This window comes from Mustela putorius, unplaced genomic scaffold (assembly GCF_011764305.1).
Source record: "Mustela putorius furo isolate JIRA1106 unplaced genomic scaffold, ASM1176430v1.1 tig00000596_pilon_pilon_pilon, whole genome shotgun sequence".
Lineage (NCBI taxonomy): Eukaryota > Metazoa > Chordata > Mammalia > Carnivora > Mustelidae > Mustela > Mustela putorius.
Genome location: NW_025421428.1, coordinates 9,373,567 through 9,399,793, shown reverse-complemented (window position 1 = coordinate 9,399,793; position 26,227 = coordinate 9,373,567). Strand labels below are relative to the sequence as shown.

General features: G+C 54.7%; 2 protein-coding genes across 6 annotated transcripts in view; one reads left to right on the top strand and one right to left on the bottom strand.

Annotated features, from left to right (window-relative positions):
- The window catches only part of ENG (endoglin), a 31,404-nt gene extending 29,566 nt beyond the window's left edge, over positions 1–1,838 (top strand). For both annotated transcript variants that reach the window (XM_004757251.3, XM_004757250.3), the window contains exons 14-15: positions 810–911; positions 1,041–1,838. In XM_004757251.3, the coding sequence (XP_004757308.2) occupies positions 810–911; positions 1,041–1,165 (227 nt within the window). In that variant the 3' untranslated portion in view covers positions 1,166–1,838. The remainder of the gene's footprint in view (positions 1–809; positions 912–1,040) is intronic.
- A 400-nt stretch (positions 1,839–2,238) lies between these two features.
- FPGS (folylpolyglutamate synthase) lies at positions 2,239–21,431 on the bottom strand. Of its 4 annotated transcripts, none has more exons than XM_045082450.1 (15): positions 21,344–21,431; positions 10,049–10,177; positions 9,898–9,951; positions 9,748–9,812; positions 7,808–7,922; positions 7,590–7,670; positions 7,425–7,486; positions 7,242–7,344; positions 6,920–6,997; positions 6,572–6,719; positions 6,377–6,466; positions 5,452–5,602; positions 5,182–5,257; positions 4,338–4,404; positions 2,239–3,138 (listed from the first exon to the last, which is right to left on the bottom strand). In XM_045082450.1, exons 1-15 carry the CDS (start codon positions 21,362–21,364, stop codon positions 2,726–2,728), a joined length of 1,653 nt encoding a protein of 550 aa, XP_044938385.1. In that variant the 5' UTR covers positions 21,365–21,431; the 3' UTR covers positions 2,239–2,725. The 4 variants fall into 4 exon arrangements, with proteins under 4 accessions (XP_044938385.1, XP_044938383.1, XP_044938382.1 ...); XM_045082448.1 differs by lacking the exon at positions 21,344–21,431 and adding an exon at positions 21,040–21,269; XM_045082447.1 differs by lacking the exon at positions 21,344–21,431 and adding an exon at positions 11,366–11,566.
- Positions 21,432–26,227: the final 4,796 nt, after the last annotated feature.

Sequence of the window (26,227 nt, the reverse complement as noted above, 5' to 3'; positions counted from 1 at the left end):
ACCTTGCTTGGGGGTGCTGGGGGGGGGGGGTCCTGGAATCAAATGAGGAGGAAGGCATAGTGGGACAGGGCTGGCTTCCCCTTCTTAAGGCCCCCACTGTAGAGGATGCCCCTTCAGCCCAGCACCCTCCAGCCTCCAGTACATTCCCTGTGGGCCTGGGCAGAACAGGTCACTGACACTGGGGTCAGAGGTCAGGGGTGGGGTGGGGTACCTGCTTCCTTGCCATCTTACCTGGGTTAGGATGGAGCCCTAACCCCAGCCGATGACCAAGAGGGCAGGGCTGATTACCCCACTGCATCGATAGGAACTGTCCAAGGGGAGGCCCATTGTCACTCAGGAGTCAGGAGTGTGGATGGAACAAGGCTTGGGAAGACCCACAAGCAGAGCTGAAGAGCCCTCAGAAGTACTCTGGCCCATTCCTACCGTAACAGAGGGCTCAGAGAGAGGCAGGGACTGCCCCAAGGTCACGCAGTGGGATGGGGAGGCTCTGCACTCTCAGGCCCAACTCACTCTTTGCTCAGATTATACCATCCTTTCTCCCTAAAAATGCACCTCCATCAGCCTTGGAAGGCAGAGCCTCAGCCCAAAGGCCTGGCTGGGCCTTCTGGGTGGACGGTCAGAAGAGCCACCACCTAGGCAGGGGTTTGATAATTCTACTTGCTAGATGAGAAGACTGAGGTCCAGAACTCAGGGCCAGTGGCTGAGCTGGGACTGACACCCAGACCTGTGCTTTCGGCCAGCGCACACGGTGGGGGGCTTGGGAGGGGGCCGTAGCACTGATCCCAGCCGTCCCTCCCTTGCGTGCACAGACAAAGGCCTCGTCCTGCCCGCTGTGCTGGGCATCACCTTTGGCGCCTTCCTCATTGGGGCCCTGCTCACCGCCGCACTCTGGTACATCTACTCGCACACGCGTGAGTATCCCAGGCCCCCTCCATAAGTGCTCAGGACCCCTCTGTCACCAACACCTGGGGGAGCCCGGGGGAGCCTCTGTGGGAGTGGGGAGCCCTGGCCGGGGCCCTGACCTCCGCCCCTGCCCCCAGGTTCCCCCGGCAAGCGGGAGCCCGTGGTGGCGGTGGCTGCCCCGGCCTCCTCGGAGAGCAGTAGCACCAACCACAGCATCGGGAGCACCCAGAGCACCCCCTGCTCCACCAGCAGCATGGCGTAGCACCCGGCCTGGAGACCTGGGGGGCCCCCAGCCAGCCCTCGCCCAGCAGGAGAGACTGAGCAGCCACCAGCTGGGAAGCACTGGCCCTGAACTTATCCCGGGACCCCAACCCCTCCACTCGACCAAGGATGGACCATGCCCTCTGCGTCCACCCCTCCTGCCTCCCTCTCAGAGGCCTGCTGCCAGCGGGGGCACCAGCCTGGAACACCGTGGGGTCCCCCCTCCCCACCCCACAGAACCTTCAAACCCAGTGGGCCCGGACTACGGCTGCCCCAGGACCACGGAGAGAGAGACCACTGCCCTATAAGTCCACACTGTTGTAAAAACCGAGGCCCTGTAAATCTGCACCCGGATCCAGCACCCGGGCTGGGTGGGAGGCGAGAACTCAGGACAGACTCACCCAGCCCACCCAGGCCTCCTCCACGGAAACAGAAGAGGGCCAGCCCACAGCCACCCGGACCTGCTCCCAGAGGCCTCCACACCTGGACTGGCACAACTCTGGCAAGGGAAACGGAAGCCTAGGGCTGCCCACCCTGGGACCGGGGAGCCTAGCTCCTCCCCGCAACTGTCACACGGAGACCCCGGAGGCAGGCACCTGATGGGAAGTGGCCCGACTGTTTGGCCTGGACCCACCCCTATATACTCACCACCAATAAATCAGACCGTGAAATCAGTGCTGGCCTGGGCCGGGAGAAGGGACAGGAAGCCTAAAACGGGTGGGAGGTGACAGCTCTGGGGTCAAATCCCGAACCTGCCACTTAAATGGCTTTGTGACTGTGGGCAGGTCCCATGGCTCGTCCGAGCCAGCCACAGTTCCCTCAGCAGTCACAAAGTCTCTGTGGGGAAGTCTGCAAATCCGTGCCTGGCCTGTGGCCGATGGAACGGAGTCCAGGGTTCTTGCTTCAGACAGGCCCCCTGAGGCTGGGGTGGGGGTGGGGGTTGCCGGGGAGGGGCTCGTCCCAGGCCCTACAGTCTGGGCTCCTACCCAGTCCAGTTCCCATGCCAGCTGCAGCCCTCACACCTGCATTTTGTGCTAAGGGAGCTAGAGATTAAGCTGCTCAAACATTTTGCCATTTCTTTTTGAAAAACTTAAAGGCTTTAATTGACTCCAGCCATCCTTGGTCTCTGGTGGGCCCCAGGCAGGAGCCCTCTCTTCCCCAGAAGGCCACTAAGAGGTAATCTATCAACCAGCACCCGGCAGGACCCCAGGCCTGGCCAGGCAGCTCACACGGTAAGCTGGGCCTGAGCCAGGACGCAGGCAGGGTAGCGAGGGAGGGGGGGCTGCATAGTTTGGCCTACTAGGACATTGGGACAACCAAGAAGCCCTCTGGCTGTCTTGGTCAGGAGGAGGGAGAGGCCCAAGGCCCCCTAGGCTCAGACAAGAGGATGTCTCATCTCGGCCTCCCCGTTCTAGCCCTGGATCTTGCTGCCCAGAGCCCAGGACCCCGGGCCAGTCTGGACAGAATCAGAAAAGCAGATGACAAAAGGCACCTAACAAGAGTTCATGGTGAGCTGCAGGGCAGGCGTGGGAGACCCCCACTTCCAACCCCACTGCCTGGGCTACTGGGACAGGGAAGGGTCCAGCAGCTTCAGGACGCCGCCCACCAGGTGCAGGCTGCCTGTGACCAGTACATGGACGGCGGCAGCCTCGCGGAGCACGCCCGCCCCACTGCCAGCCACAGGGTGGGCAAGGAGGCTCGGGGGGGGACTGGGTGGCTGAAAGACAGGGTCCCGGCCTTGGCTGATCCACTGCAGGGCATGGGAGATGCAGCTGAAGACGAGGGAGCCGGTGCTATGGGGGTGGCGTGGGCGGGAAGCCAGCAGCAAGGACGTGGGCTCATCACCCTGCTCCGGGCTGGTGCGGCTCCAGAGGTCTGGGCCGGCCGGCTCCTCATCCAGGTGGCTCCAGTGCTGTTGATGTGCAAGGCAGCGGAGCAACACCTGGTCCAGGGTCACCATGAAGTTCTGCTGGTCTGCCGGGCACAAGGGGAGGCACATCAGCTGGGGGGACGGGGTGGGGGAGGCACGCTGGGCGCACCTGCTCAAGACCAGGCCCTTTACATGCACCATCAGGCCTCACAGTGGGAAGTGCTGGGAGGAAGCGGAGACACAGACCGTCCCAGAGCTGGGGCAGGCAGGGCCAGGCAGCTTAGCTTGAAAGCGGGAGCTCTGGCCCGCTGAACACCTCCCCCAACCTTAGCCTCGCTGCCATCAACTGCAGGGCAGGATCCAGCACACGGGTGGGCCTAAGTGGAAATGTACGTTCCTGGACTCTCCCCAACAGTCTGCTGTGGGGCCTAGGGATCTGCATTTTCTTTTTTACACTATTTCAAATTTTTCTGAGCATGACCCACAGTAAAAAAAAAAAAAAAAAATACCCTTTACGAGGGCAACTCAGTACTCACACAGGTGTATACAGGTGTCTGGGACAGTACCGTCACAAAACAGTACCTACCCTTCATGCAATGCACACATATATTTTCTATTTCATTTTAAAAATGCTGGTTTAGGGCATCTGGGTGGCTCAGACGGTTACGTGTCTGCCTTCAACCCAGGTCATGATCCAAGGAGCCTACGATCAAGTCCCCAATCGGCTCCCTGCTCAGCAGTGAATCTGCTTCTCCCTCTGCCCTTCCTACTCCCCCTGCTGTGCATTCTCTCTCTCTCCCTGACAGATAAAATCTTTTAAAAAAAAAAGGAGGGGGGCGCTCCTGGATGGTTCAGTGGGTTAAAGCCTCTGCCTTTGGCTCAGATCATAATCCCAGGGTCCTAGGAACAAGCCTCACATCAGGCTCCCTGCTCAGCGGGGAGCCTGCTTCCTCCTCTCTCTCTGGCTGCCTCTCTGCCTACTTGTGATCTCTGTCTGTCAAATAAATACAATCTTTAAAAATAGATAGATAAAAATGCTTGTTTATACCCACTAAATTGACTGTAAAGCCATCGGTGGGTAGCAGCCTGCATTTTGAAAACCGTTTTCCTCCAGTAATTCCGTTCCAGTACTGTGATCACGATCTCCACAACGTACCGAAGAGTATTTATCTATATGATAAAACAAATCTAGCTCCTACCCGGGGACCCCCTGTTCCAAAGCCCCCACTGTCCCCATCAGAGCAGTCCACTGAAGAGGCTTCTGCGCCCTGCTCGCTCCCAGAGGCCATGCCTGTCGCCTTACCTGCGTTGCTAGCAGATGACACCTCCGTCAGGTTAGGGCAGAAAACGGCATAGTCAAACTGACAGGGCTAAAGGCCAAGAGGGAAGACTTGGTGTCAGAGTCCAGAGAGGATGCCCCACCACCCCGACTTGCTCACCCCCCAACATCCCCATCTCTCGAGACGCCCCCACTCAGCTGGAGTGATGCTGTGTAAACCCAGCCATGGAACCTCAGTGGCTCATCTGCCTCAGTACACCCTGCAGGCCCGTGGCCTGGGCAGCACAGCCCACTGTACAGATGGGAACACTGAGGCTGGGGAAAGGGGATTCGCCTAAGATCACCCAGCTAAGGAGGAGGCCCCAGATCCAGGCTGGGGAAAGGCTTTGTCTGCCCTGTGAGAGAGATGAACAGCTTCAGCTTCCTGGTCTGTAAAATAGGAAAAGATCCCTAGGAACTACTTCAGCCCTGACAGCCCAGGGCGCGCCTCAACGTCCCTGAGCAGAGAGGGGCCCCTTCAGGCTTTACAGCTCAGAGACTCCGCAAACCATCTCTGAAGTGCCCTTTCGTCTACAATCCTGTACTAGTGGCCGAAGGGGCAGGCTAAGCGAGTCCACAGCCCACACCTCACGCCCCTACCTGGTCCTGCTTTTAACTCGGCTTCATTCAGCCTGACCCCGCAGGATGAGGGCAGTGACCTACCTGGGTCTAAACCTCCTTATGTGCCCGGTCCCTTTATATGGAATCCTCAGTACCGTTCAGGGGAGCCCCATTTGAGTTGAAGAAACAAAGGTCCGGGGGTGAAGGCAGCTCTGGGGATCCCACGGCTAGAAACGGGGCCCCGCCCACCCCCGAGCTTGCCCCTCACCTGCAGCAGCTTCAGCAGGGCCTCCGAATCCCGGTTCCCAGTGGAGTTGAAAAGCAAGACGCGCACCTCACGGCCGCTAGGAGAGGGGCGGAGATGGGGGCGTGGTCAGAGAGGGCCCCGCCCCCTCCTCCCTCCAGAAACGGCCCTCCGCCCCCCTGGGTCAGTCCCAGCAGCTCCCCCCCCCCCCACCCCCCCCCCCCCCCGCCCCGCGCGTCAGGCCCCTCGACCCCCGAAGCTCCGCCCCCGCACAGCCCCACCCCGGAAGCTCACCGGCTCGGCCTCTGGCTGCGGTACAGCGCCTGGCGGAACCAGCGCACACAGGCCTGCACGCTGCTCACGGTGTGCGCGCCGTCCAGGTACCAGGTGAGGGGCCCGCGCCGCAGTGTCTGCGTCCGGCCCAGCCACTCGGTGTCCCGAAGCCCTACAGGGGACAAGGCAGCCGGCTCCCACCCTAGTCCTCAACTCACACACACAGCCTGCCCGCCCGCCTAGCTGCTCTGCTCGGAGATTGCCCGCGCTGGGCCTTCCCAGCCGATGAGTCAAGCTGCCTGCCGCTCACTCTCACTGGGATGGCTCACTCTCACTGGGATCGGCTCTTGGGCGGCCTCCCCTGAGGGAGTCTTCCCGGCAGCCCTGAGAGGGGCAGCCCTGAGAGGGGACGTCCCTATCATATCTCAGTCTCCTATTCCATGTAGGCGGAAAGCCCTTAGCACAGAGAGATCAGGTCACACCCAAGCTTGCCAGGATGTGATCTGAGATCTGCCTGACTCAGGGCCGGCACACAGTGGGCACAAGGGAATCACTGGCCAGAGGGGTTTAGCTGCTATGAGCACCCACTGTGTGCTGAAAGCTCGGGGGGAAGCAAGAAGCCTGACAGTGGCTCCGTTCTCCAGACCTCATCGTCTCAGGCTGATGACAAGATCGCCAGGAACAGCAGCTACCACTGACTGGGCGCTACATCCCACAGGCCCTGGCCTCAGCCCCTCAGTGATGCCACCACACGGTGGGCCCTGTCATCACCACATTTGGCAGGTAGGAAAACTGAGGCTCCGTGTCCATGAACCCAAAGTCAGGGACGCTTACTGACTTCAGAGGCCTTTGTTCTGGGCACCATCTCCAACCGCCCCCTCCTCTCAAACAGGAAACTCAAAGAAACATCTGAGGGGTCCCGGCCAGGCAAGAAGGTCTGCCTCACCATGTCGCATGTGGGACGTGGGCTGGAACACGGGTGCCAGGGGCATCTGCCGCAAGACGCTGGGCCGAGACATCTTTAGCTCTCCGAGGCCTGAGGAACAAGGGTGGGAGGAGGGGCTGCTGTGTGGACGGAGTGTGCAGGGAACCTTCAGAGGCAGGCTCCATGTGCCCCCTCCCCATGCGCCCGCCCACCTACCCTGGTGGCCCTTTTGCTGCAGCCAGCAGCGAGCCAGCTGCAAGGCCAAGGCGGCGTTGGACCGCTGGTGCTCTCCCTCCAGGCCCAGGGTCAGTGGTGGCCCACCTTCCTCCAGGGCTTCGAGTGATGGGCACAGGTAGAGAGGACACTGCCAAGGAGACGGGCAACAGCGGGTCAGGGGAACCCTCCCTGATGCTGTGGATCCTTCTGTCCTGCTCTGGGAACCACAGTGTGCTCCAGATGGCTGAGCAGTTGTCCCTTACTGCACAGATGGGCAAACTGAGGCCCAAAAGGAAGACGTGCCTGCCCAGTGGCTACCACCCCCAACCCCGGGGTCTCCAAACTCACGGAGATCTGCTGGGCACGGTCCCACAGCACTGCCAGGGGACCGTCAGGCTGGAGCACCGTGAAGGCAGGGACGCCATGCTGCAAAGGAGGAGGAAGAGAGAGAGACAGATTGCTGCGGGTCCTCCGTCCCGGGGTCTGACAGCTCACTTCGCCTGCCCTCCAGAGGGGAGGGGCTTCTTGCTCCAGACCCCGCTGATGGCGGAGACCTTATCCTGAGTTAGAATACAGGTGACCCTGCCCCATCCCCACTTCCCTAAGCCTTGAGGGCCAGGGCCAGGCCCAGGGCTCCCATATATCTCCTTTCCCCAGGGCTGTCTGATACCTTGAAGATGCCCCCTTTCTGCCATGCGATCGCCTCCACTGTGTCCCCCAGAAGGCTGGTGTGGTCGATGCCAAGAGAGGAGATGCCACACACCACAGGCTTCCTGCAGGAGACAGAAAGGACTTGATGGTGCTGCCTGGGGCTCATGGCCGCCGTCGGTTCTCCCCAAGCAGTGGTTCTCACCTGATGATGTTGGTACAGTCGTAAGCGCCACCAATGCCCACTTCCACCACTGCTAGGTCCACCTGCAGAGGCACAGGAGGCACGTCAGGGGTCCTATTCCCCCAGCCTGCTGAGATTCCCCTCCCCACGGCCTCAGACACAGGACTCAGGGGAATGGGCACGTACCTTCTCTTGGAGGAAGATGTGGAAGGCCATGAGTGTGAGGAAGCGGAAGTAGGCGGGCATGGAGACACAGCTGCTGCTGTCCTGTGGACAAGAACATGTCAGAGCCCTGGGCCCTGCCGCTTCTGCTCTGGGGAGATGGGGTTCTGGGGCATACAGCCCCCTCTGGGTCTCTCCAGCGCCCCTACCCGGCCCCCGCACCGGCCCTCCTGCATGCGCACCTTGGTCTCCTCCAGCCGATGGTAGAGGTGCCAAAAGTGCTTGGTGAAGAGCTCGGGGCTTATGGGCTGCCCGTTGATGCGGATCCGCTCCCGCACCTGCACCAGGTGGGGAGAGCTGCCGGGAGACCTGTGGTCATCGGGACTCCCTTCCCGAGCCCCTCATGCCTGTCTTCAGAAACCCAGATCTGACCACGCCACTGCCCTGCTGACAGTCCTGTGACTTCCCTCCGGCCTTCAGCATCCCAGCTCCTCATCCAGCTTCCCACGTCCTGGTGGGGCTGAGGCACCAGCCTCTGTGCTTCACCTCTCCCACAGCCCCACAGGTCCCTGTGCCCTAGCCCCTCAGGCCTATTCATAGCTCCTCCAGGCTGCCCACCCCCCCAACTCCCTCCACATATCTCAACTGAGTTGGGCCCTCCTCCAGAAAGAAAGCCCTGCCCCTGCCTGGTACCCCAACAGGCTGATCAGGAATGTGCTCTGGGCTCCAACAGGCCCCTATGCTTTACCCATCACACACACATCAGTCACTCTGCCAACATCTGTCCCCGGACTGTCTTCCAGCCCTAGAGCGCAAGGTCCCATCTGTGTGCTCAAGATGCAAACCAGGCCAGCCCATGAGGCTACACGGGCCGAAGCCAAAGCCTGGGTTTTTACCCAAAAAAATATTTTTCAAAACTAATTTTTGTTAAGTTTCATTATTTTTTAAAGTCATCTCCAGACCCAACGTGGAGCTTGAACTCACAACCTCAGAGATCAAGGGTCACAGGCTCCACCTACAGCACCAGCCAGGTCACCCCATCCCCAAAATTATTTTTGAGAGATTGTCAACTTGTGTTTGAATCCTCCAAGCCCCTCTCATAAGTCCTTCCCTACATTTTTTTTTTTAAGATTTTATTTATTTATTTGACAGACTGAGATCATAAGTAGGCAGAGAGAGAGGAAGGGAAGCAGGCTCCCTGCTTAGCAGAGAGCCTGATGTGGGGCTCGATCCCAGGACCCTGGCATCATGACCTGAGCCAAAGGCAGAGGCTTTAACCCACTGAGCCACCCTGGCGCCCCCATTTCTTTCTTTTGAACAAAGAACTGTGGAGAGAAATTACAGCCTGAAATGGCCTCAGTCAGCTGATTTCAGACAGTTCTAGAAGTACTTGATGGAACTGGCAAAATAAAAGGAGCAAAAATCCTAAGTCCCCCCATTGCAGGGACCAAACCCTGAGCACTTCACGACCACTGTGATCCCACTGCTTTACTGGTGAGCAGCTGAGGAGAGGCATGCGCAGCGCAGGAAAGAGGGCCCTACGTCTGGTTCACACGCCATCCTCTGGTGTGAGTTTGGGTGCCTGAGGCCAAGCACGAGGTGGCGAAGGGGCAGCTGACGCCAGCAGAACAGAAGGGACACCTCAACATGTGGACATCATAAACTACCTCAGCACTTAAGCCCTAACAAGCCAGATTTTCTGCTCCTCACGGCAAAGATGTCCGAGGTGATAAATATTTCTCTGTGATTTTAAAGCTGTACGTTGGGGCACCCGGCTGGCTCCATGGGTAGAGCGTGCAAAACTTGATTGTGGGATTGTGAATTCACGCCCCACGTTGCGTGTAGAGATTACTTAAAAATTTTTTTAAAAATCTTAAAAACATAAAAGCTGCACATGGAATCTAAGTTAATAAAAAAGATATCTGATGACTCAAGGTATGTACTTCATTTACACATTCCAGCTGCTGCCTCCCCATCCTGAATTCGTTTCATTACGAAAATTAAAAGCAGCCACAAATTTCGGGCAATATGTTAAAAGCCTATGGAATGGTTATCGAATCAATCAACATTAGGCAGAGAGAGAGGCAGCTGAGCTCCTGCGAGTTGGTTCCAGGTCACCCCCCACCACCATCCCCTCCACGCAGAAAGCTAGGAGATCCCACATTTCTCCACCCCTCCGTACCTAAAGAATCCTGTCTTCAGGCCATAGCTGCGGAGAATACGTTCAGTGAAGGCACAAGTGGAACCCTAGAAAGAAGAGATCTTGTTTGGGCTTGGCCCCACCCTCCCACCCCATTAGGTGGATACCCTACCCCTGAGTCCGATCGCTCACCTTCCCCTTGGTCCCAGTGACGTGAATGATGTTCAGCTGGTCCAAGTCTTCCACCTGAAGACATACAGACAACCACCTCAGCCACAGACTCACAGGTGGGGATGCGGGGGGGGGGGGGGGGGGGGGCGAGAGCGGGCCACGCCCACCTTACCTGCAGCCCACTCCGGGCCAAGTACAGCTTCATCGTGTCCAGCTGCGTCTGAGGGTCACCCCGCTGGCGCTTCACCTGCTCCAGGTAGCCAGCATTGGTCTGCAGGGTGTTCAGTGTGCGCACAGCATCCTGGCAACCACAGTCCCCAGGGAGCAGGTTAGGACTCAGCAGCGGTCCACAGAAACAGAGGAACCCCGAGGGCATCGGTGGTCAAGCCAGGGCACCGAGCCTACCAATGCTCGCCCTGGTGCCCCAGCATCGAGGTTAGGCACTAGTGAGAGAGAAAGTGGCATCTTCCCAGCTCTGGCAGAGATGGGAGCCTGGGGCAGTTCAGCCCCACCCAGGAGTGTTAGGCAAGCAGGTTACATGACTAACGGGAGAAGCCTTGCACCCTGTTCCGTTTGGGCTTCCCAGTCTTCAATCCCACACTGGGGCCTCTGTCCTCATTCCCCCCAATGACGTCCACAGCTATACTGGGCCCTAAATTGGGAGGGGGCTGTAAGGGGCTGCAGGAGAACCACAGAAGGTTGGGGTTTTAGATCTGGAGGAATTCAAACTAGAAATCCCTGGAGGCTTCCATGCCCAACCCTGAGGATGGGGTTCGGCAGCCTGACTCAAAAAAGAGCTGCTCAAAGCTTCCAGATGGGGAAGAGAAGGACTCTCCAAGGAAGAGGGGTCTCCCCGGGGTCACCCAGCCAATGACCAGACACTCCTCAGGAGAGTCTGGGAGTGAGAGTGGACATGCTATTTATTTCCCCCAAGGGCCTCAATAGCTGGCTGGAGGACCCACACACATTAAACGGTGTCATCGGCCTGATAGGCAACAGTTGTGGTCTATGGAAACCCACCCCTACAACAGAGCCAGGTGGAAATTTTATGTTTTCCAGATTCTTGCCCCTCACCAATACCCCCTGATTCCCGCCTGTCCCCAATTCCAGGCACTCGGATCTCTATCTCCTGAATCCCGGAGACTCCAACCCCAGAGACCAACTCTTTGATCTCTCAAATCTGAACTCCTGAAACTCTTTACCCCTCCCACACCCCAACCGCTAGTTGGGACCCTGAACCCCCTATCACTGGGCGCCCCTTCCCACTAAGGCGGGACACCTTAGCCTCAGAATTCCCAGAACCCGCGCGGCCCAGGCCCAACTTCCTGGTCTCTGTCCCCACCCCCGGGCTCCAGGATGTTCCCGCCCTCGAGTCCCCCACCGTCAGGCTCCCGGTCCACCCTAGCCTCAGGCCGCGGAGTCCGGACGCTGGGTGGCTCAGGCCCGGCACACGTGTCGTCTTACGACCGCCCGTCTGCCCGCCGGATACCTGATACTCCATGCCGGGCTCCTGCGGCGCGGGCCACGCGCTCAACCCTCGCCGCGCCGTGACCCCGGTCGTGGCACCGCGCGAAGAAACTGCTGCCAGGAAGAGAGCGGCGCGCAGGTGGCAGCGTGCCTGCGACATAGTCCTACCGCCCGTTACCACTTGCTAGGCCCCGGCCGGAGACGCCCCGCCCCGCCCAGCCTCGCCTCGCCCCTGCCCTCCACCAATCAGCGCTACCCAGAGAATCGCCCGGAACCAATAAGAATCCGCGGGATGCCATATTTGTGAGGGGCAGGCCTCGGGGCGGGGCGGAGGGATTCGGCCTTGTTTGTGAGGGGTCCGGTCCCGGGGGCATTCTCTGCGCGCGCTCAGCGTCTCCCCGACCCGAGCACACCCCCAAAATTGTCCCAGTCTGCAACCCTCAGCCTGGGGGTCCGCCAGAACTAGCTCTGAGCAGGCAGAGAAGACAGAGCTAGCGTGCACTTGGATGGATGGAGGTCACTGAATTCAAGCCCGAAATGTCGCGGTTTAATGCAGAGACCGCAGGCTGCGGATATTCGGCCTCTGCACTTCTGAATCTGACTACCGGATTGCGAGGCAACAGACCCAAACCCAAGCACCTTCGCTTCTGGGGTCACTACCGTCCCTGGGCAGCCTGGAAGGCGTCCTGGAAGAAGCTACATTCTGGCAGAGGCCTGGGGATGAGGCGCAGTCAGCGAGGTGGCTGGGCGGCTGGGCGGGGAAAGGTTTTCAGAGGGAGGGAACGCGGGGTGAAAAGCAAAGGCCTGAAGAGAGGGAGGGGTGACGAGGGTGGGGAGAGGGAGAGAGGAGAACCACTAGTCCAAGGGAACTGCACTTCCACCGGGTAGGGCCTACTCGCCCCAAAATGCCAGATCTAGCAGGACCTTGTAGCCTAAGAAATTTGGATTAAATTTGGACAATAGTAACATGGTCTTAGGAAAAAAAAAAAAAAATTTTTTAAAGAGGAGCCTGCGTGGCTCAGTCGGTTAAGGGTCTATCTTCTCTTCGGCTCAGGCCGTGATCTGTGGGTCCTGGGACCGAGCGTCGCTTCCCTCCGCCTCTCTGCTCAGCAGAGTGCCAGCTTCTCCCCGCCCACCACCCCACACCCGCGCCGCTCCCCCTGCCTGTGCTCTTTCTCTCTCTCTCAAATAAATAAATAAAATCTTTAAAAAAAAAAAAAATGGGGCGCCTGGGTGGCTCAGTGGGTTGAGCCGCTGCCTTCAGCTCAGGTCATGATCTCAGGGTCCTGGGATCGAGTCCTGCATCGGGCTCTCTGCTCAGCAGGGAGCCTGCTTCCTCCTCTCTCTCTCTCTCTGCCTGCCTCTCTGCCTACTTGTGATCTCTCTCTGTCAAATAAATAAATAAAATCTTTAAAAAAAAAAAAAATGAATAAAGATGACAAGATCAGGTTTGCACTTTGGAAGATTTACTGTGTGGAGAACGAAGTGTAGAGCCAGGTCGGGGAGGAGACCGTAATCTACCCTAGCTATGGGTGAGGAGGACTCCGATTGGACTTTTTCCTGTCTTTGACCTTCTTGGCCCCAACTGCTAGCATGGAAAAAGCAGGAGATTCCTTTTTTTTTTTTTTTAATAACAAGGCATGCCTGTAATTTATTTTTCAGATTCCCTCTGCGGGATTAAAAAGTCTCTTTCACATCGCATTGCCCTGCTCCCTGCTCCTGGTCCTCTTTTCCCTGTACTCATTCTTCTTTTTTTTTTTTTTTTTTTTAGATTTTATTTATTTATTTGATAGAGATCACAAGTAGGCATAGAGGTAGGCAGAGAGAGGGGAAAGCAGGCTCCCTGCTGAGCAGAGAGCTGGATACAGGGTTCCATCCCAGGACTCTGGGATCATGACCTGAGCTGAAGGCAGAGGCTGTAACCCACTGAGCCACCCAGGCGCCCCTCCCTGTACTCATTCTTGAAGCATTTTTTTCATCTCCCCCATGGAGATCATTGCAATGCCCAAACAATTTCAGAATGCTGGGATTTTTATGACATTCTTTAAGCAAGTTAATCAAGATGTTGCATTCCTCAGTTAGCAAGTACAGAAATAAGAGAAAGCATCTTGAGGAGACGGTGAAGGAGCACAGCAGAGAAACCTGACTACTGGCCACACCAGGAAGACGGAAGTGACAGTCACCAATGAAGAATCCCCATCCAGAGGCCAGTGGCCTGGGCGCCAGGTAGGGGCAGCTCCTTGGGGCGGAGGCTCTCATGGCCCCCACACCTCACCTGACTAGGAGATTGCCTTTTTATAGGTCAGATGCCAGAAAGGTGTGCAGATATTTGGAGGCAGGGGTGAGGGGAGTGGGGGCAGGACCGGGGGTGGGGGGGTGGGGAGGGGAGATGTGCTACAAACAGCCCTCTAGGGAAGTCCCCACAGACAAAAGACAATCCTTCAAACAATTGATGGGATTCCAGAACCTCTCTCCCTTTTTCCCACCAGCACTGGGGGTAAATATTTATCAGAGATCGTTTGATTTTGAAATAAACATATGACATGTCGGAAAGATTCCATCACTGGCTGGACTTCTGCTCTTCACATCACTGCTGGGCACCCCAACCCTGGCCCCATGGGAAATAGGGAGGCGCTTCATTTCATAGTTTTCTTCTCCTTCTTCATCATTGAAATGTTCTCTGTGCATAGGCACACACAGAATAACTGCATAAAAATGATCATAAAGTCTCTTTAAACGTTCTTCTTTGTGGGATCCTGGTGGCCTCAGTCCATAGAGCGTGCAAGTCTTGATATTGGGGTTATAATTTTGAGCCCCATGTTGGGTGTAGAGATTCCTTAAAAATCAAAATCTTTAAAAATAAAAAACAAATGTTTTTCTTTGGCTCACCCCTACCCCTCAACTTCCTCCTTTGGTGACATCCAGGTTTGCATCCCACAGTTTTCTAAGCACATGAGATGACAGACACATCTAGACATCTATAGGACTTTGTCGATGCCCATAACAATATTTTCTGCATCTTAACACTCTTAGTCAACAATAACCTTTTAGGGATCCCTCGAAGATACTGACTTAGCAAATAGTTACGGAGCACTTCTCTGGGCCAGGCCCTGTTCTAAACACTTTCTATACAGTTGGTCATTAACTGAGCATGACCCTATAAGACAGGTACTAGTATTAACATCCTGCTCTGGGTCATTCCTCCAAGAATGAGACGGCAGGGAAAATGAGAGGGAGGAGGGAGACTCCCAGGTCAGCTTGGCTACATTCCTGAATCTTAACTAATCTCTTTATGCCCCAAGGAAAGAAGTTTGTGCCAATTTTCCCCGTCATGTCTTTTTGGGAGGGGGGAAGGGGGGGTACGCATTTGCAATCTTGAAAATCATTGAACTACTGACTTCAACTCCAGTTGGAAACAGAAACAGATGCACAAGCACGAAGACAAGTAGCAGCCCAGAAAATTCCAGGAGTCTACCTGGTTTCCTCCCAGTCGTGCAGGGAATTATAAGCCGAGACTGGGGTCTTGGCAAAGCCACCCAGTGGCCTTGTGCTGGTCATGTCACCTTTCCCCTGGGCTTCTGTTTATTCCATGGTCTCCAAGGACAATGTTCACATAGGCACGGACCCTGGGAAATTTGTAGGAGTCCTTTAAGGGGGCGGAGGTAGAATAGAGTTATCTTCTTTGTCTCATTAAAACTTTTTGTATTTTCATTTCGTTTTCAAATCCTAATATTGGGGGAGGGTGCACCTGGGTGGCTCAGCTGGTTAAATGTCTAACTCTTGATTTTAGCTCAAGACATGATCTCAGGGTTGTGAGATCCAGCCCCTCCACGGCCTCCGCGCTGGGCAGGCAGCCTGCTCAAGATTCCCTCTCTCCTCCCTCTCCCTCTCTCCCTCTCCCCACCCCACGCACTCTCTAAAAAAAAGATTTTAAAAAATCAAAATAAAATAAGTCCTAAATTTGTTTGAATGGATAACACATCCTATGATTCAAACAGAAGTACAAAAAATGTACAATGGAAAGCTTCCCTCCCATGCCAGTTCCCAGCACCCTAATTCCCCTCTCCAAAAACAATCAGTTATGTTTCCCGTGATCCCTCCAGAGAGAACGTTATGCATTTGCAAGCAAAGTTAAAGATATAGAGATTTCGCTTTTAGATTGGCAGATAGCAGACTATATACACAAGTCTGTGTTGTATTTTTTCCATATACCTTTATATCCTGGACCTTATTTTAGACTGTGTTGGTACAGAAGAGCTGTCTCACTGGCTAATTTATGTTTTTGAAGCTGGGCAGTACTCCCTGGTGTGGAGGTATTACTACGGATTTAACCAGTCTCCTCCTGATGAACATTTAGGTTTCTAATATTTTTGTCATCACAAGCGATGTTGCAATGGGTAACATTTTGCCCTCATCATTTCTTCCATGTGTGAGCACATCTGACGGAAGAATTCCAGGAAGTGCAATTGCTGGGTCAAAGGTGACTGGCATTCAACACCTTCATACCTATTGTCACATACACATTGTCCTCCAAAAGGGTAGGTAGGATTAATTTCCACGCCCATGCCTGAGCATGCACGAGCCAGACATTTCCTCACCAACACAGATCTTAGCCAACTTTGATCTCTGCCAGTTGCATAGTTGGAAAAATGGATTCTCAAGGTATTTATCATTTGCATTTATTTTATTTGGAGGATGCTGCGCACTTTTTCTTATGTTTAAAAACCATTTGTAGGGGCGCCTGGGTGGCTCAGTGGGTTGAGGCCTCTGCCTTCAGCTCAGGTCATGGTCTCAGGGTCCTGGGATCAAGCCCCGCATCAGGCTCTCTGCTCAGCAGGGAGCCTGCTTCCCTTCCTCTCTCTCTGCCTGCCTCTCTGCCTACTTGTGATCTCTGTCTATCAAATAAATAAATAAATAAATCTTAAAAAAAAAAATAAAAACCATTTGTATGTGTAATCTGCTAACCTCTTTTGTATCATTGCTCTTTCTTTTGAAAGCTGCAAATGTTCATAGAAGGAAACAGAAGTGTGTAAAGGAGAAAATCAAAGGCACCCTCATCCCACACCTGGAAAACAAATGTTGGGATTTTGATGCCAGCCTGTGTCAGTGTCCAGCCCCCGGAGGCAGATCTGCAGGTGTGTGTGGAGGGCAGCAAGAGCTGGGGATTCTACTTTACCCCCGCCCTCCTCAAGGGATGTCATCCATCCATCCCTCCATCCATGCACTCATTCCTCTCTATTCATTTATTCGCCTCTGTGCCACACCCTGGAGACACTGGTGCTGGAGACACTGGCTTCTGGGGACAGATGACAAAGTCCTGCTTGCAGAAGGCCCTGTCCAAGGTAGGAAGACAATAAAGAAGGAAACTCAGAAAGGGAGATCCATATTTGCAAACCCTGATCACCCTGATCAGAGCCATCCTCACTGCTATAGAGGCAGGAGGCTGAGGCCACAGAGACAGCTTGGGGTCACACAGCAAGTCCACAAGGCCCCATGCTGGGCCCCAGGTTGGACTTTCTAAACTCAGATCTGCCTGAGCCCCTGCCTCCTCTCTTGGCCCATCATGCCTCCCAGATTAATAAAGCCCCTAAGCCTACTGTCACCTGGCTTCTACCGACCTCCCGCCTCATCCACCCCTGCGGGGCACCATCCCTGCAGCCAGTAAAGACTGTAGGAATTGGCCTTGGTGTCTTCCACCTCCAAGCTTTTGCTCACATTTACCTTTGCCTGAAATGTCTTTCCCCTAGTCTTCTCCCCTTTGCTTTTTCAGGCTAACATTTATTAAACACTTATCCTTGTACTTGACTTTGCAATTTCTTTTCAAGTTCTTGAAAATTGTGTGAATTAGAAATTGACCCCCTTTTATAGGTGGAGAAATGGATGTTCGCCTGTTGTCAATGCACTGTGTGACCCTGAGCAGTTTGTTTGCCTTCTCTGATCCTGTCTGACTCTTGGTCACCTCCTTAGCAGGGAGAGAGCTGAAATTAGCTCTGTCCTAGCCCATAATTTCTGGGGATATCCATGGGTGGGTATTTCACTGAGGACAAGAGTTTCCAAAGGCCACCATACTCCAGAGAGCCTGGACTAGAGGGCTCCAGCTGTCTCTTTCCCCCTTGTGGAGACCAAGGTAGGTTCAAGCTCATTGGCAGGTTTGTGATGAAGCCTGATGGCCACCCGGGGTTTTGACCCTCCGGTAAACATAAGGACTTCTGCACCACCGAATATCTATTTCCATCTAGTAACCTACAAGAAAACACTTTTCTGTAACTTGGGAAAGAAAACTTGCCTTAGATAGAATTCCATATCCTCCGTGGTGCGGCCGTATGAAATCCCCACCATGACTCTGGCTACTAAGGTGTTCATGGATTAAGTTTATCGGGAGGGCAACTGGGGCCTTAAAAACAGACCTTCCTCTGATTCTGCACTCCACTTTTAGACATGACCTTGAGGAAACAATTGGAACTGTGCTCAGAGCCCCACGCGCTGTGCGTGTCACCCTCCGACTTAGGTGGCAGGTTACAGTCCAAGGCTTGTTATGCCCCCCTTCCTGAAACACTTTGTTCTCTGGGCTCACCTGATACTTCCCTCCCCGGTTCTACTTCTTCCTTCTTCTTGCTTGGCTGCACTGTCCCCCTGTCTCCACAGCATCCTCATGTTGGAAGGCCCAAGGCTCGTGCTTCTCTCTCTCTCCAAGGTCCCCTGTCTGGGATGATGTCTGACTTTCAAATGCCCTTCTTCACCGAGCTGCAGACATGAGCGGCCTCCTGACTTCTCCCCGCTGCTTGACCACAGCAGGCATCTTAAACTGGTCACATCCACAGCAGGTGTTCCCTTAGGGCTCTACCCTGAAACCAGCCAGGCCTCCCCAGCTTGAGATACAACTTCACCATCTGCCCAGCTGCTCTCACCTTCGGTTTCCCTCTCCCTTGCCCCCAAACCCTGCCCATCCACAGCCTCTCCAGCAGCCACAGACATCCCTCCACGTCGCCACTGCTGGTCTGTCCTGCAGTCTTGCTGTTCCTCCTCTTTACCCCTACAAGCATTCTCTTGTCATTTTTAAAGATAATCAGATCTTGTCTCTCTTCTGCTGAAACCCCTCCGGTGAATTCCCATAACATTTAGGGTGATATCTAAACTTTCCAACTTAGCACCTCTTACTGTGACCCCCAGCCTTGCTGGCCTTCTCTGTGGTCCTCAGAAACACCCGCTCGCACCCATCACCCCACACCTAGTGAGCCCTTAGCATTAAAGGTACTTAAGTCATCCTCACAACAGCTTTTCCAGCACTGTGATTATCCTCATTGTACACATGGGAAACTGGGGCATAGAGTGGTTACTCAGCCAGCCAAAGGTGACACAGAGTGAATGCATGGACAGAGCCGCAGGGCCTTTGCACTGGTGGTTCCCTCTGCCTGAAATGCTCTTCCCCCAAAAGTTCCCAGGGCCAACTCCCCATCATCCCAGGTCTCTGCTCAGATGTCATCCTTTTGCTACATCCTGCTTACCATCTGCCCTGGGGACACTGAGGCCCAGCAAGGGGCCACAGCTGACATGGCACCAGGTGTGGCTCCATGGATGTGCTTGGGATGTTCCTGGGGTTTCCCACTCATGGCCAAGAGGGGCCCTCAGAGGGCACCAGGTGTGTGGTGTGAGGCCTTGCAGTGGGCCAGCCCACAGAGAGGCCAGTTTCAGTCTGGCCTCCTCCCCAGCGGCCTGAGTGCTCTTTGGGCTTCTCTGCTCAAACCTGTGGACAGCTGGATCGCCAACCTTCAGAGGGGGAGCATGTGTGCGGAACTTATTTTGGTTTTCAGTCCATTATCTCACCCTGCAACCATGACTGTCCTTATCACCGCCTTCTCGCCAACTGCTGGGCTGAGCCCATGCGACCGGGAAGGAACGGAGGACCAGAGGTGCAGAATCCCATGTGGAGCTCACCAGCTGGCAAAGCGGAGCTGGGAGCGAGGATTTGGCTCAGTCCCAGCTCCATTTGATTCCAGCTGCTATTGATTTCTTTTTTTATTTTATTTTTTCTCTACACCCAAGGTGGGGTTCGAACTTAAAACCTCAAGATCAAGAGTCACAAACTTCACAGACTGAGTCTGCCAGGCGCCCCCAGTCACCTCTGATTTAGACCCGCTCATCAAGCTTGGGAATCCCTGTCTTTTTTTTTTTTTTTTTTTTTTTGCATTGGTGACTTGGATTTTCTTAAGTAATAGTTAACATGAATTCTTTCTAAACATCAACCCTGTGCACCAATCTTTACGCACTGCTTCTGTTCCTGGACCCTTTCTCAGGGAGGCAGAAGAAGACCTACTAGGGAAAATAGCTCAGTCACTCACAGGGGTCTGTCATGTCAAGCCCCAGACTCCACCCCTTGGCCACCCCTGGACTCTGCCCCACCCCAGCCCTGTATCCTGTCAGGTGACTTGGTCATTTAATCAATGGGGCTCTGGCCTTGAGCTGGCTTTTACTTCAGAGGGAGGCTCCACTGCCTCGGGGAGCCAGGCAAAATGCCAGTACCCCACAGCCCTTGGGGTGTCCTCAGTTCTCTCTCTCCTGATGAGGGGACCCACACCGTGTGACCCTGGGAAAGTCACTTCTCCTCCCTAGGGTCCTGGCCTCTAAGGTAAGGGGACCTGGATGATCTCAAACCCTGGAATCTGGGGCCACCCCTCCTCATCTGCTGGGCAGAAGGTTCCGTGGGTCAGGGTGGTCTGGGGGAGAGCGGCCCCAGGAGATACTGACTGACGGCGGCCTTCCGGTTCTGGCCTGGCCTTCAGACTACAGTCCCAAGAGGGAAGCAGGTACTGACTCGCTGTGTGCACATTTTGCAGAGGAGAAAACTGAGGCTTGATAAGGCCAAGTCACTGGTGTAGCGCCTTTCGGTCCTGAACCTTGAGCTCCTCGCTCAGACTCCTGCGGTCCGGCCTGCTGTACCCCAGCTCTGGCCAGCATTTGCCAGAGCCAGACTGGACGGCCTGGGCCAGTCTCCTCACCTCTCTGAGCCCCATTTCCTCATCTGTAAAGCAGGGGTCATGGTCGTGCCCACCTCAGAGGTGTGGGATGAGGCAGAATGAGAGGGTGCTGGGCCGGGACCCCAGTGCAAACTCCAGATGGGGGTTAGAAGTCTTTAACGGGTTAGGTCCCTAACAGCCACTACCGCACCTTCGGGATCTACAAAAGGAAGAGCGCATGGGCACAGGAGCAGCAGGTAGGAAGCCAGGGACCAGGACTGCCGTTATGACTATTATTATTATTATTTTAGTGGCGCTAACAACCCTTCCTGAGCAGTCAAGAGTTAAATCTGGTCAGATCAGTCTAGGAACCCTGTCCGCGGTGCCCAGAGCGCAGGAAGCCCCACGAGGGGCCTGGGCACCTCCCAGGCCTGTCCGGTTTTGCTCTGCAGACCCCTCCCCGAGAGCTCCCCCACCACCACAGTGGGCGGGCAGCTTTCCTGGAGCTGGCAGCTGGGTTAGAATGTGGAACTGAGGCCCGCAGGAGGGCCCCTGATCACCCCAAGCCCATAGAACCGGGTTTATCGATGACAAGGTTCGCCCTTGGGGCCCCGCCAAGTGTGGGGTTATCATTGTTGATGGCCTGTGGCCTCGAGGGATATTTACACAAACGTTATGCAGAAGAAAGAGATGGAAGCTTGGCAAGGCCGGCCACCTGCCCAAGGTCACCAAGCTCTCCTACCTGGAAGGAGGCAGTTTTAACGGAGAAAGTTCTCGTGGATGGGCCGGACTGCTCCATGGCTGCTATCCCCAACACCTTCTCAGCCCCTGTCCAGCAGGTTGCCAGGGACCTGGCCCCTTTCATCCCCTGGCTTCCCACACCCCAACAGGGCTGGGCACAAAGTGATTCATGGGTGAAGGCACCTTTGCCAAGCCTGCTCTGCCCGGGGTTCAGCTGGGCCAGAGAGAGCAGGGGGATATCGGGGTTTCCCTCTCCCTGCCCCTTGGCCCAGGGCCTCCCCCGTGCGCTGGGAGGACGGTCTTACCTGATAGGTGCCTGCTCTCATCCTGGGGATCGGCCGAGGGAGGGACTTCTCTGGTGAATCTCCCCAGTTAAATAACAGCCCGGAGATGGTTAAAGGTGAGGGAGCACTTGGGAAACTTCCAGACTTTGGGGCGGGGCTTCCCACAGAATAGGGTTGGCTTTATCTGGCCTCTCTTATCACAGCCCACCTCCCCTTACAGTTAGGGCCGTTTGTGTGTTGGCGGTGCCAGGCTGGGAGCCCAGGGCCTCGGGGCAGGACACCCTGGCACCCTTGACCTGAGGGGTCAGAGCCTGCTGAGGCTGTGTTTCACCAAACTGATGCGGTTCTGGAATAATGGGATTCAAATAAATAAAATCTTAAAAAACACACACATACACAATAGCAATGACCTTCAGTAATTATTCATTTTCTTAAAAAAAAATCTTATTTATTTATTTGACAGAGATCACAAGCGGGCAGAGAGGCAGGCAGAGAGAGGAGGGGAAGCAGGCTCCCTGCTGAGCAGAGAGCCTGATGCGGGGCTTGATCCCATGACCCTGAAACCATGACCCAAGAGCTGAAGGCAGAGGCTTTAACCCACTGAGCCACCCAGGGGCCCGTGGGCTTCAGGTTTAAAAGAAATTCTATTTTATTGACCTTTCCTCCTGTCTCAGCCTCCCTCAATTTTATGGAGGGGACGGTGATGTTAGGGCTTTGAGAAACTGAGTTACGGGTCTCTGGAAGTCAGGCTATTGATAGAAGAAAGCTTCTTCCTTATAAATCACCAGAACCTTTGTAAACTGAGGGAGATTCAGGTCCTACAGGATTGTGATCTCTACGAGTTAACTGTTTGTTTTTCCTTTAGGGCAGCCCAGAGCGTCTGAGGAATGTTCCATGTATCTCGTGGGGGGGTGGGAGTAGTTGTGGGGTGTCAGCTTCTGCTTTGTCCTCAGCTTGCCTTCTGTTCCCTCATCAAAACCATCTGCTCAAAAAGGAAGCAGGGGGGCGTCCTGGGTGGCTCAGTGGGTTAAGCCACTGCCTTCGGCTCGGGTCATGATCTCAGGGTCCTAGGATCGAGTCCCGCATCGGGCTCTCTGCTCAGCGGGAGTCTGCTTCCTCCTCTCTCTCTGCCTTTCTCTCTGCCTACTTGTGATCTCTCTCTCTCTGTTAAATAAACAAAATAAAATATTAAAAAAAAAAAAAGGAGTCAGGACACAGACTGGTCGGGCGACACGGAGGGCTGGGCGGAAGGAGCTGGTGAAGGCCCTTCCCACCTAGGCCGACACAGCCTCTCGAACCAGCTACTTGCGGGGGTGACTCACTGCGGCAACTGGGACTCAAGACACCAGGCCCTCCTCTAGGTGCCCCAGGGGAATGCCCCACAAGGCCCTGCCCTCTGGGAGCTTTTATTCAAGGCCATCTCCCTCCACAGCCTGGGCAGCCATACTGGGGGCAGCATACCAGGGTCTGAGGCTGGTTCGCGCAGCCTCCCCTCAGGGAAGTTCTGTGTCGGGGTGGGAGGCTCCGAGCCAGCAGCCCAGGGCCTCGGGCCTGCTTTATTGGTTTCAAATACCACTTGACTACATGAGGGAAAATATGAACTCAGGAAATAGGAGAGAGCAGAGAAACGCAAAGGACAAAACCATCCAGAAGAACCCCAGGGAAGGAAGGGCCCTTGCATAGCCACTGAATCCTTGGCCACATGGCCCTTTTGTCTATAGGACGAGAATCAATGTATGTCATCTCTGCTGGGTCATTCCATAATGTCACGGCTCGCCCGAGACTACCCAGGACTAGCCGGATCCCTAACCCTCCTTTACAGCAGATGGTGCCGCTCCCTGTCTTCGGGTCCCTTCGTCCTGTCCTCCAGTAATCCTGCTCTCGGCAGGCTTTCACCAGGAGCACCCTACTGACCCCGACGTGGCTCTGCCTGCTGGCCATCACCCCACTGTTGGGACCCATCAGTGGCGCTTGTCTAAGCCGCCACTCCCACCTGCCCAGAACACCCTCCGTCTCTGCTCACTTCTTACCTCATAGTTGCTGCTCTTGATTCCCTGAGGACGTCTGAACACTGGAGGGCCCAGGGGGCCATGATCTCAGTTCTCCCCTCTTGTCTCATGATCTCCTCCTGCCCTAGACCTTTCCGAACCACACCACTGGCAGCACCCCCAAGTGTGCCCCCAGCCCAGATTCCGGGGGCCCTGGGTGAGCCTTAGGTATATACCTGCTGACTCAAGGGATGTCCATCTGTCCTCTCCATCTTACCATGCTGGACCACCCGTGCCTTGGCTCGGCCTCCTGCAGCCTTCCTGGTCTCGGGGACGGCAGCGCTATCCTCCCTCCAGCAGAGCCTGGGACTCCGGCTCCTTTCATTCACACTCACGCCCAGCCTGAAAACACACCTGTCCTCACAGCCACGCATAAACCAACACGCCTGCCAGCAGCTGCGTCACCAGGCTGGTTCAAAGCCCTTCTCTTTGAGCCTGGATTATTCCAGAAGCCCAGTTGCTCCCCCAGCTTCCAGCTCTGCCTCAGTTTTCCCCAGCATAGTCACTGCACCTTCCGAAACCTGTGTCCCCCTCTGCACAAGGCTCTCTAACACTTCCTAGCCTTGGATCCTGGTACTTCGTGATCCTCTAGCTCCCCATATGCCCCATCTCTCTTGGGATTTCTGCTCTCGTGTCACCCTGAGCCCCTCCATGGACTCCCACTCTTTTCCCTTCTTAGACCACTTTATCATCTGCCACACAATCTATCCCATCAGACTAGTTCGAACCTACTAGAACGTGAGTTCCATAGAGATGGGAGTGGTCACAGCTTGGTAGCTGTAGCAAGTCTAGAAGAGCCTGGTCCTTGGAAGACACAGACAATAAACACACTGAACGGAGGAATCAAACTACTGGGCTCGTGGTGAGGATTCGACAGGGTAACCGGCTGTCACTATGTCCATGGAAAGTTCTGTAAGAGGAATTGCGGGGTCAGAGAACATGAGCCTCTCTCAGAGCAGCTTGTTATCTCCTTCAGAGAAAACAAACAAAACACACCTCTGACAATTTAGGACAGGAGATTCCCCTCATCAGGTCATTCAAGATCTACTGACTTGAGGGGCACCTGGGTGGCTCAGCTGGGAGTCTGACTCTTGGTTTCAGCTTAAGTCATAATCTTGAGGTCGTGAAATTAGCTCCCCCTACCCCCCGCCCCGTGACATCTCCACGCTGGGTGTGAAGCCTGCTTGAAATTCTCTCCCTCTCCCTCTGCCCCTCCTCCTGCATGCAAATAAATTAAAAATCATTAAAAAAACCCAACAACAACAACTATAGACTCAATAGCCATTAGGACACCTTGCAATTGTTTCCATACTGACTGGATTACTTGCTCATGTACTGGGTTGAATAGAAACCCATGTTCACCTGGAACCTCAGAATGTGACCTGATTTAAAAAGGTCTTTGCAGGGGCACCTGGGTGGCTCAGTCAGTTAAGTGCCTGTCTTCAGCTGGGGTCATGATCTCAGGGTCCTGGGATTAGGCCCCACACTGGGCTCCTTGTTCAGTGGGGAATCTGCTTCTCCCTCTCCCTCTCCATCTGCTTCTGAGGCTCCACACCCCCCCACTACTTCTGCTTTTTCTCTCACTCATTCTCTCCCTCCCTCAAAAATAAATAAATAAATAAATATCTTAAAAAAACAATAACAAAAAAAAAAAAAAATAAGAGTCTTTGCCTGTGTAGCTGGTTAAGATGAGATCATACCGGATCAAGGGGGACCTTAAATCCATGGACTGGTGTCCTCATCCGAGAGAGAGCCGCACACAAGGCAGAACACAGGGTGAAGCCAGAGGCAGAGACTGGAGAGGTTCATCTACAAGCCAAGGAAAGCCAAGGACTGCCAGCTATCACCAGAAGCTAAGAGACAGGCACGGAACTTCACCTGGGTTTCAGACTGCTAGCTTCTGGAACGATGACAGAATAAATTTGTTGTGAACCACCTGTCTGTGTGACTATGCGATTTTCTACGGCAGCCCTGACAAACTAACTAGTCAGGAAGTTTAAGGTTTGTTTTTTGTTAACTTCCGGCCTTTTGCGAAGTATCTGGAAATCTGGGTCCATTTCTACAGAGACAGTTCTGGTTAAAAGTTTTGTCAACCTTACTTCAGGGACCCCCTTCCAAAGGCCTCCTCCTGTGACCGAATGTAGAATTTGCCTTGAATATGGCTATCCCTGGCTTCAGGTTCCCAGCAAATGTTATCCGCCAAAATGTGCTTCTCCTCCAAGAACTGTAGCTCTGACACCAGACACTCTAACCTTCCCACTGCTCTGTCTTCCTGCCCACTGGCTACCCTAATCCAAGTGACTGCCACCTCCCCAAGTCCCCGGAGATCACCCTTCAACTGCTCTGCTCATTTCTTACCTGCCCTAGGCCACCCAAGACTCAGCAGCCCGAGGAACCTTTGTAAGTTACAAACCTAACTACGGTCACTCCACTGATGGAGAACTTTCTGCAGCCTCCAGGGCTCGCGAGTCAGGTTCGAGCATGTCTGTGACGCAGAGCAGATGGAGTCACACGGCAGTGCAGCTCACAGGAGACCCTCCCCAGTTCCTTCTCCGGGGACCGAGACCCTGTCTCATCTGTCTTCCTTCTCCCTCAACACTGAGTGGACAGGAGCAAGGGAGCATCATGGCACCTGCTCTCTGCAGAAGCAGGCCAAGTGTTCTGGAAGGTACTCAAAAGAAAAAAAAAAAAAAAAAAAAAGACAAAAGTCCTCCACAATTATATCCGGGGACATGAACTGGGATGAAGAAAAGAATCAAGTCTTGACAAATCAAATCCCAAACGTGAGGCCTAGTGTGCCAGCCACAGGGTGCAGAGCTGGGGGTGTGAACACAGAACACAGCATGTAGCCACTTAC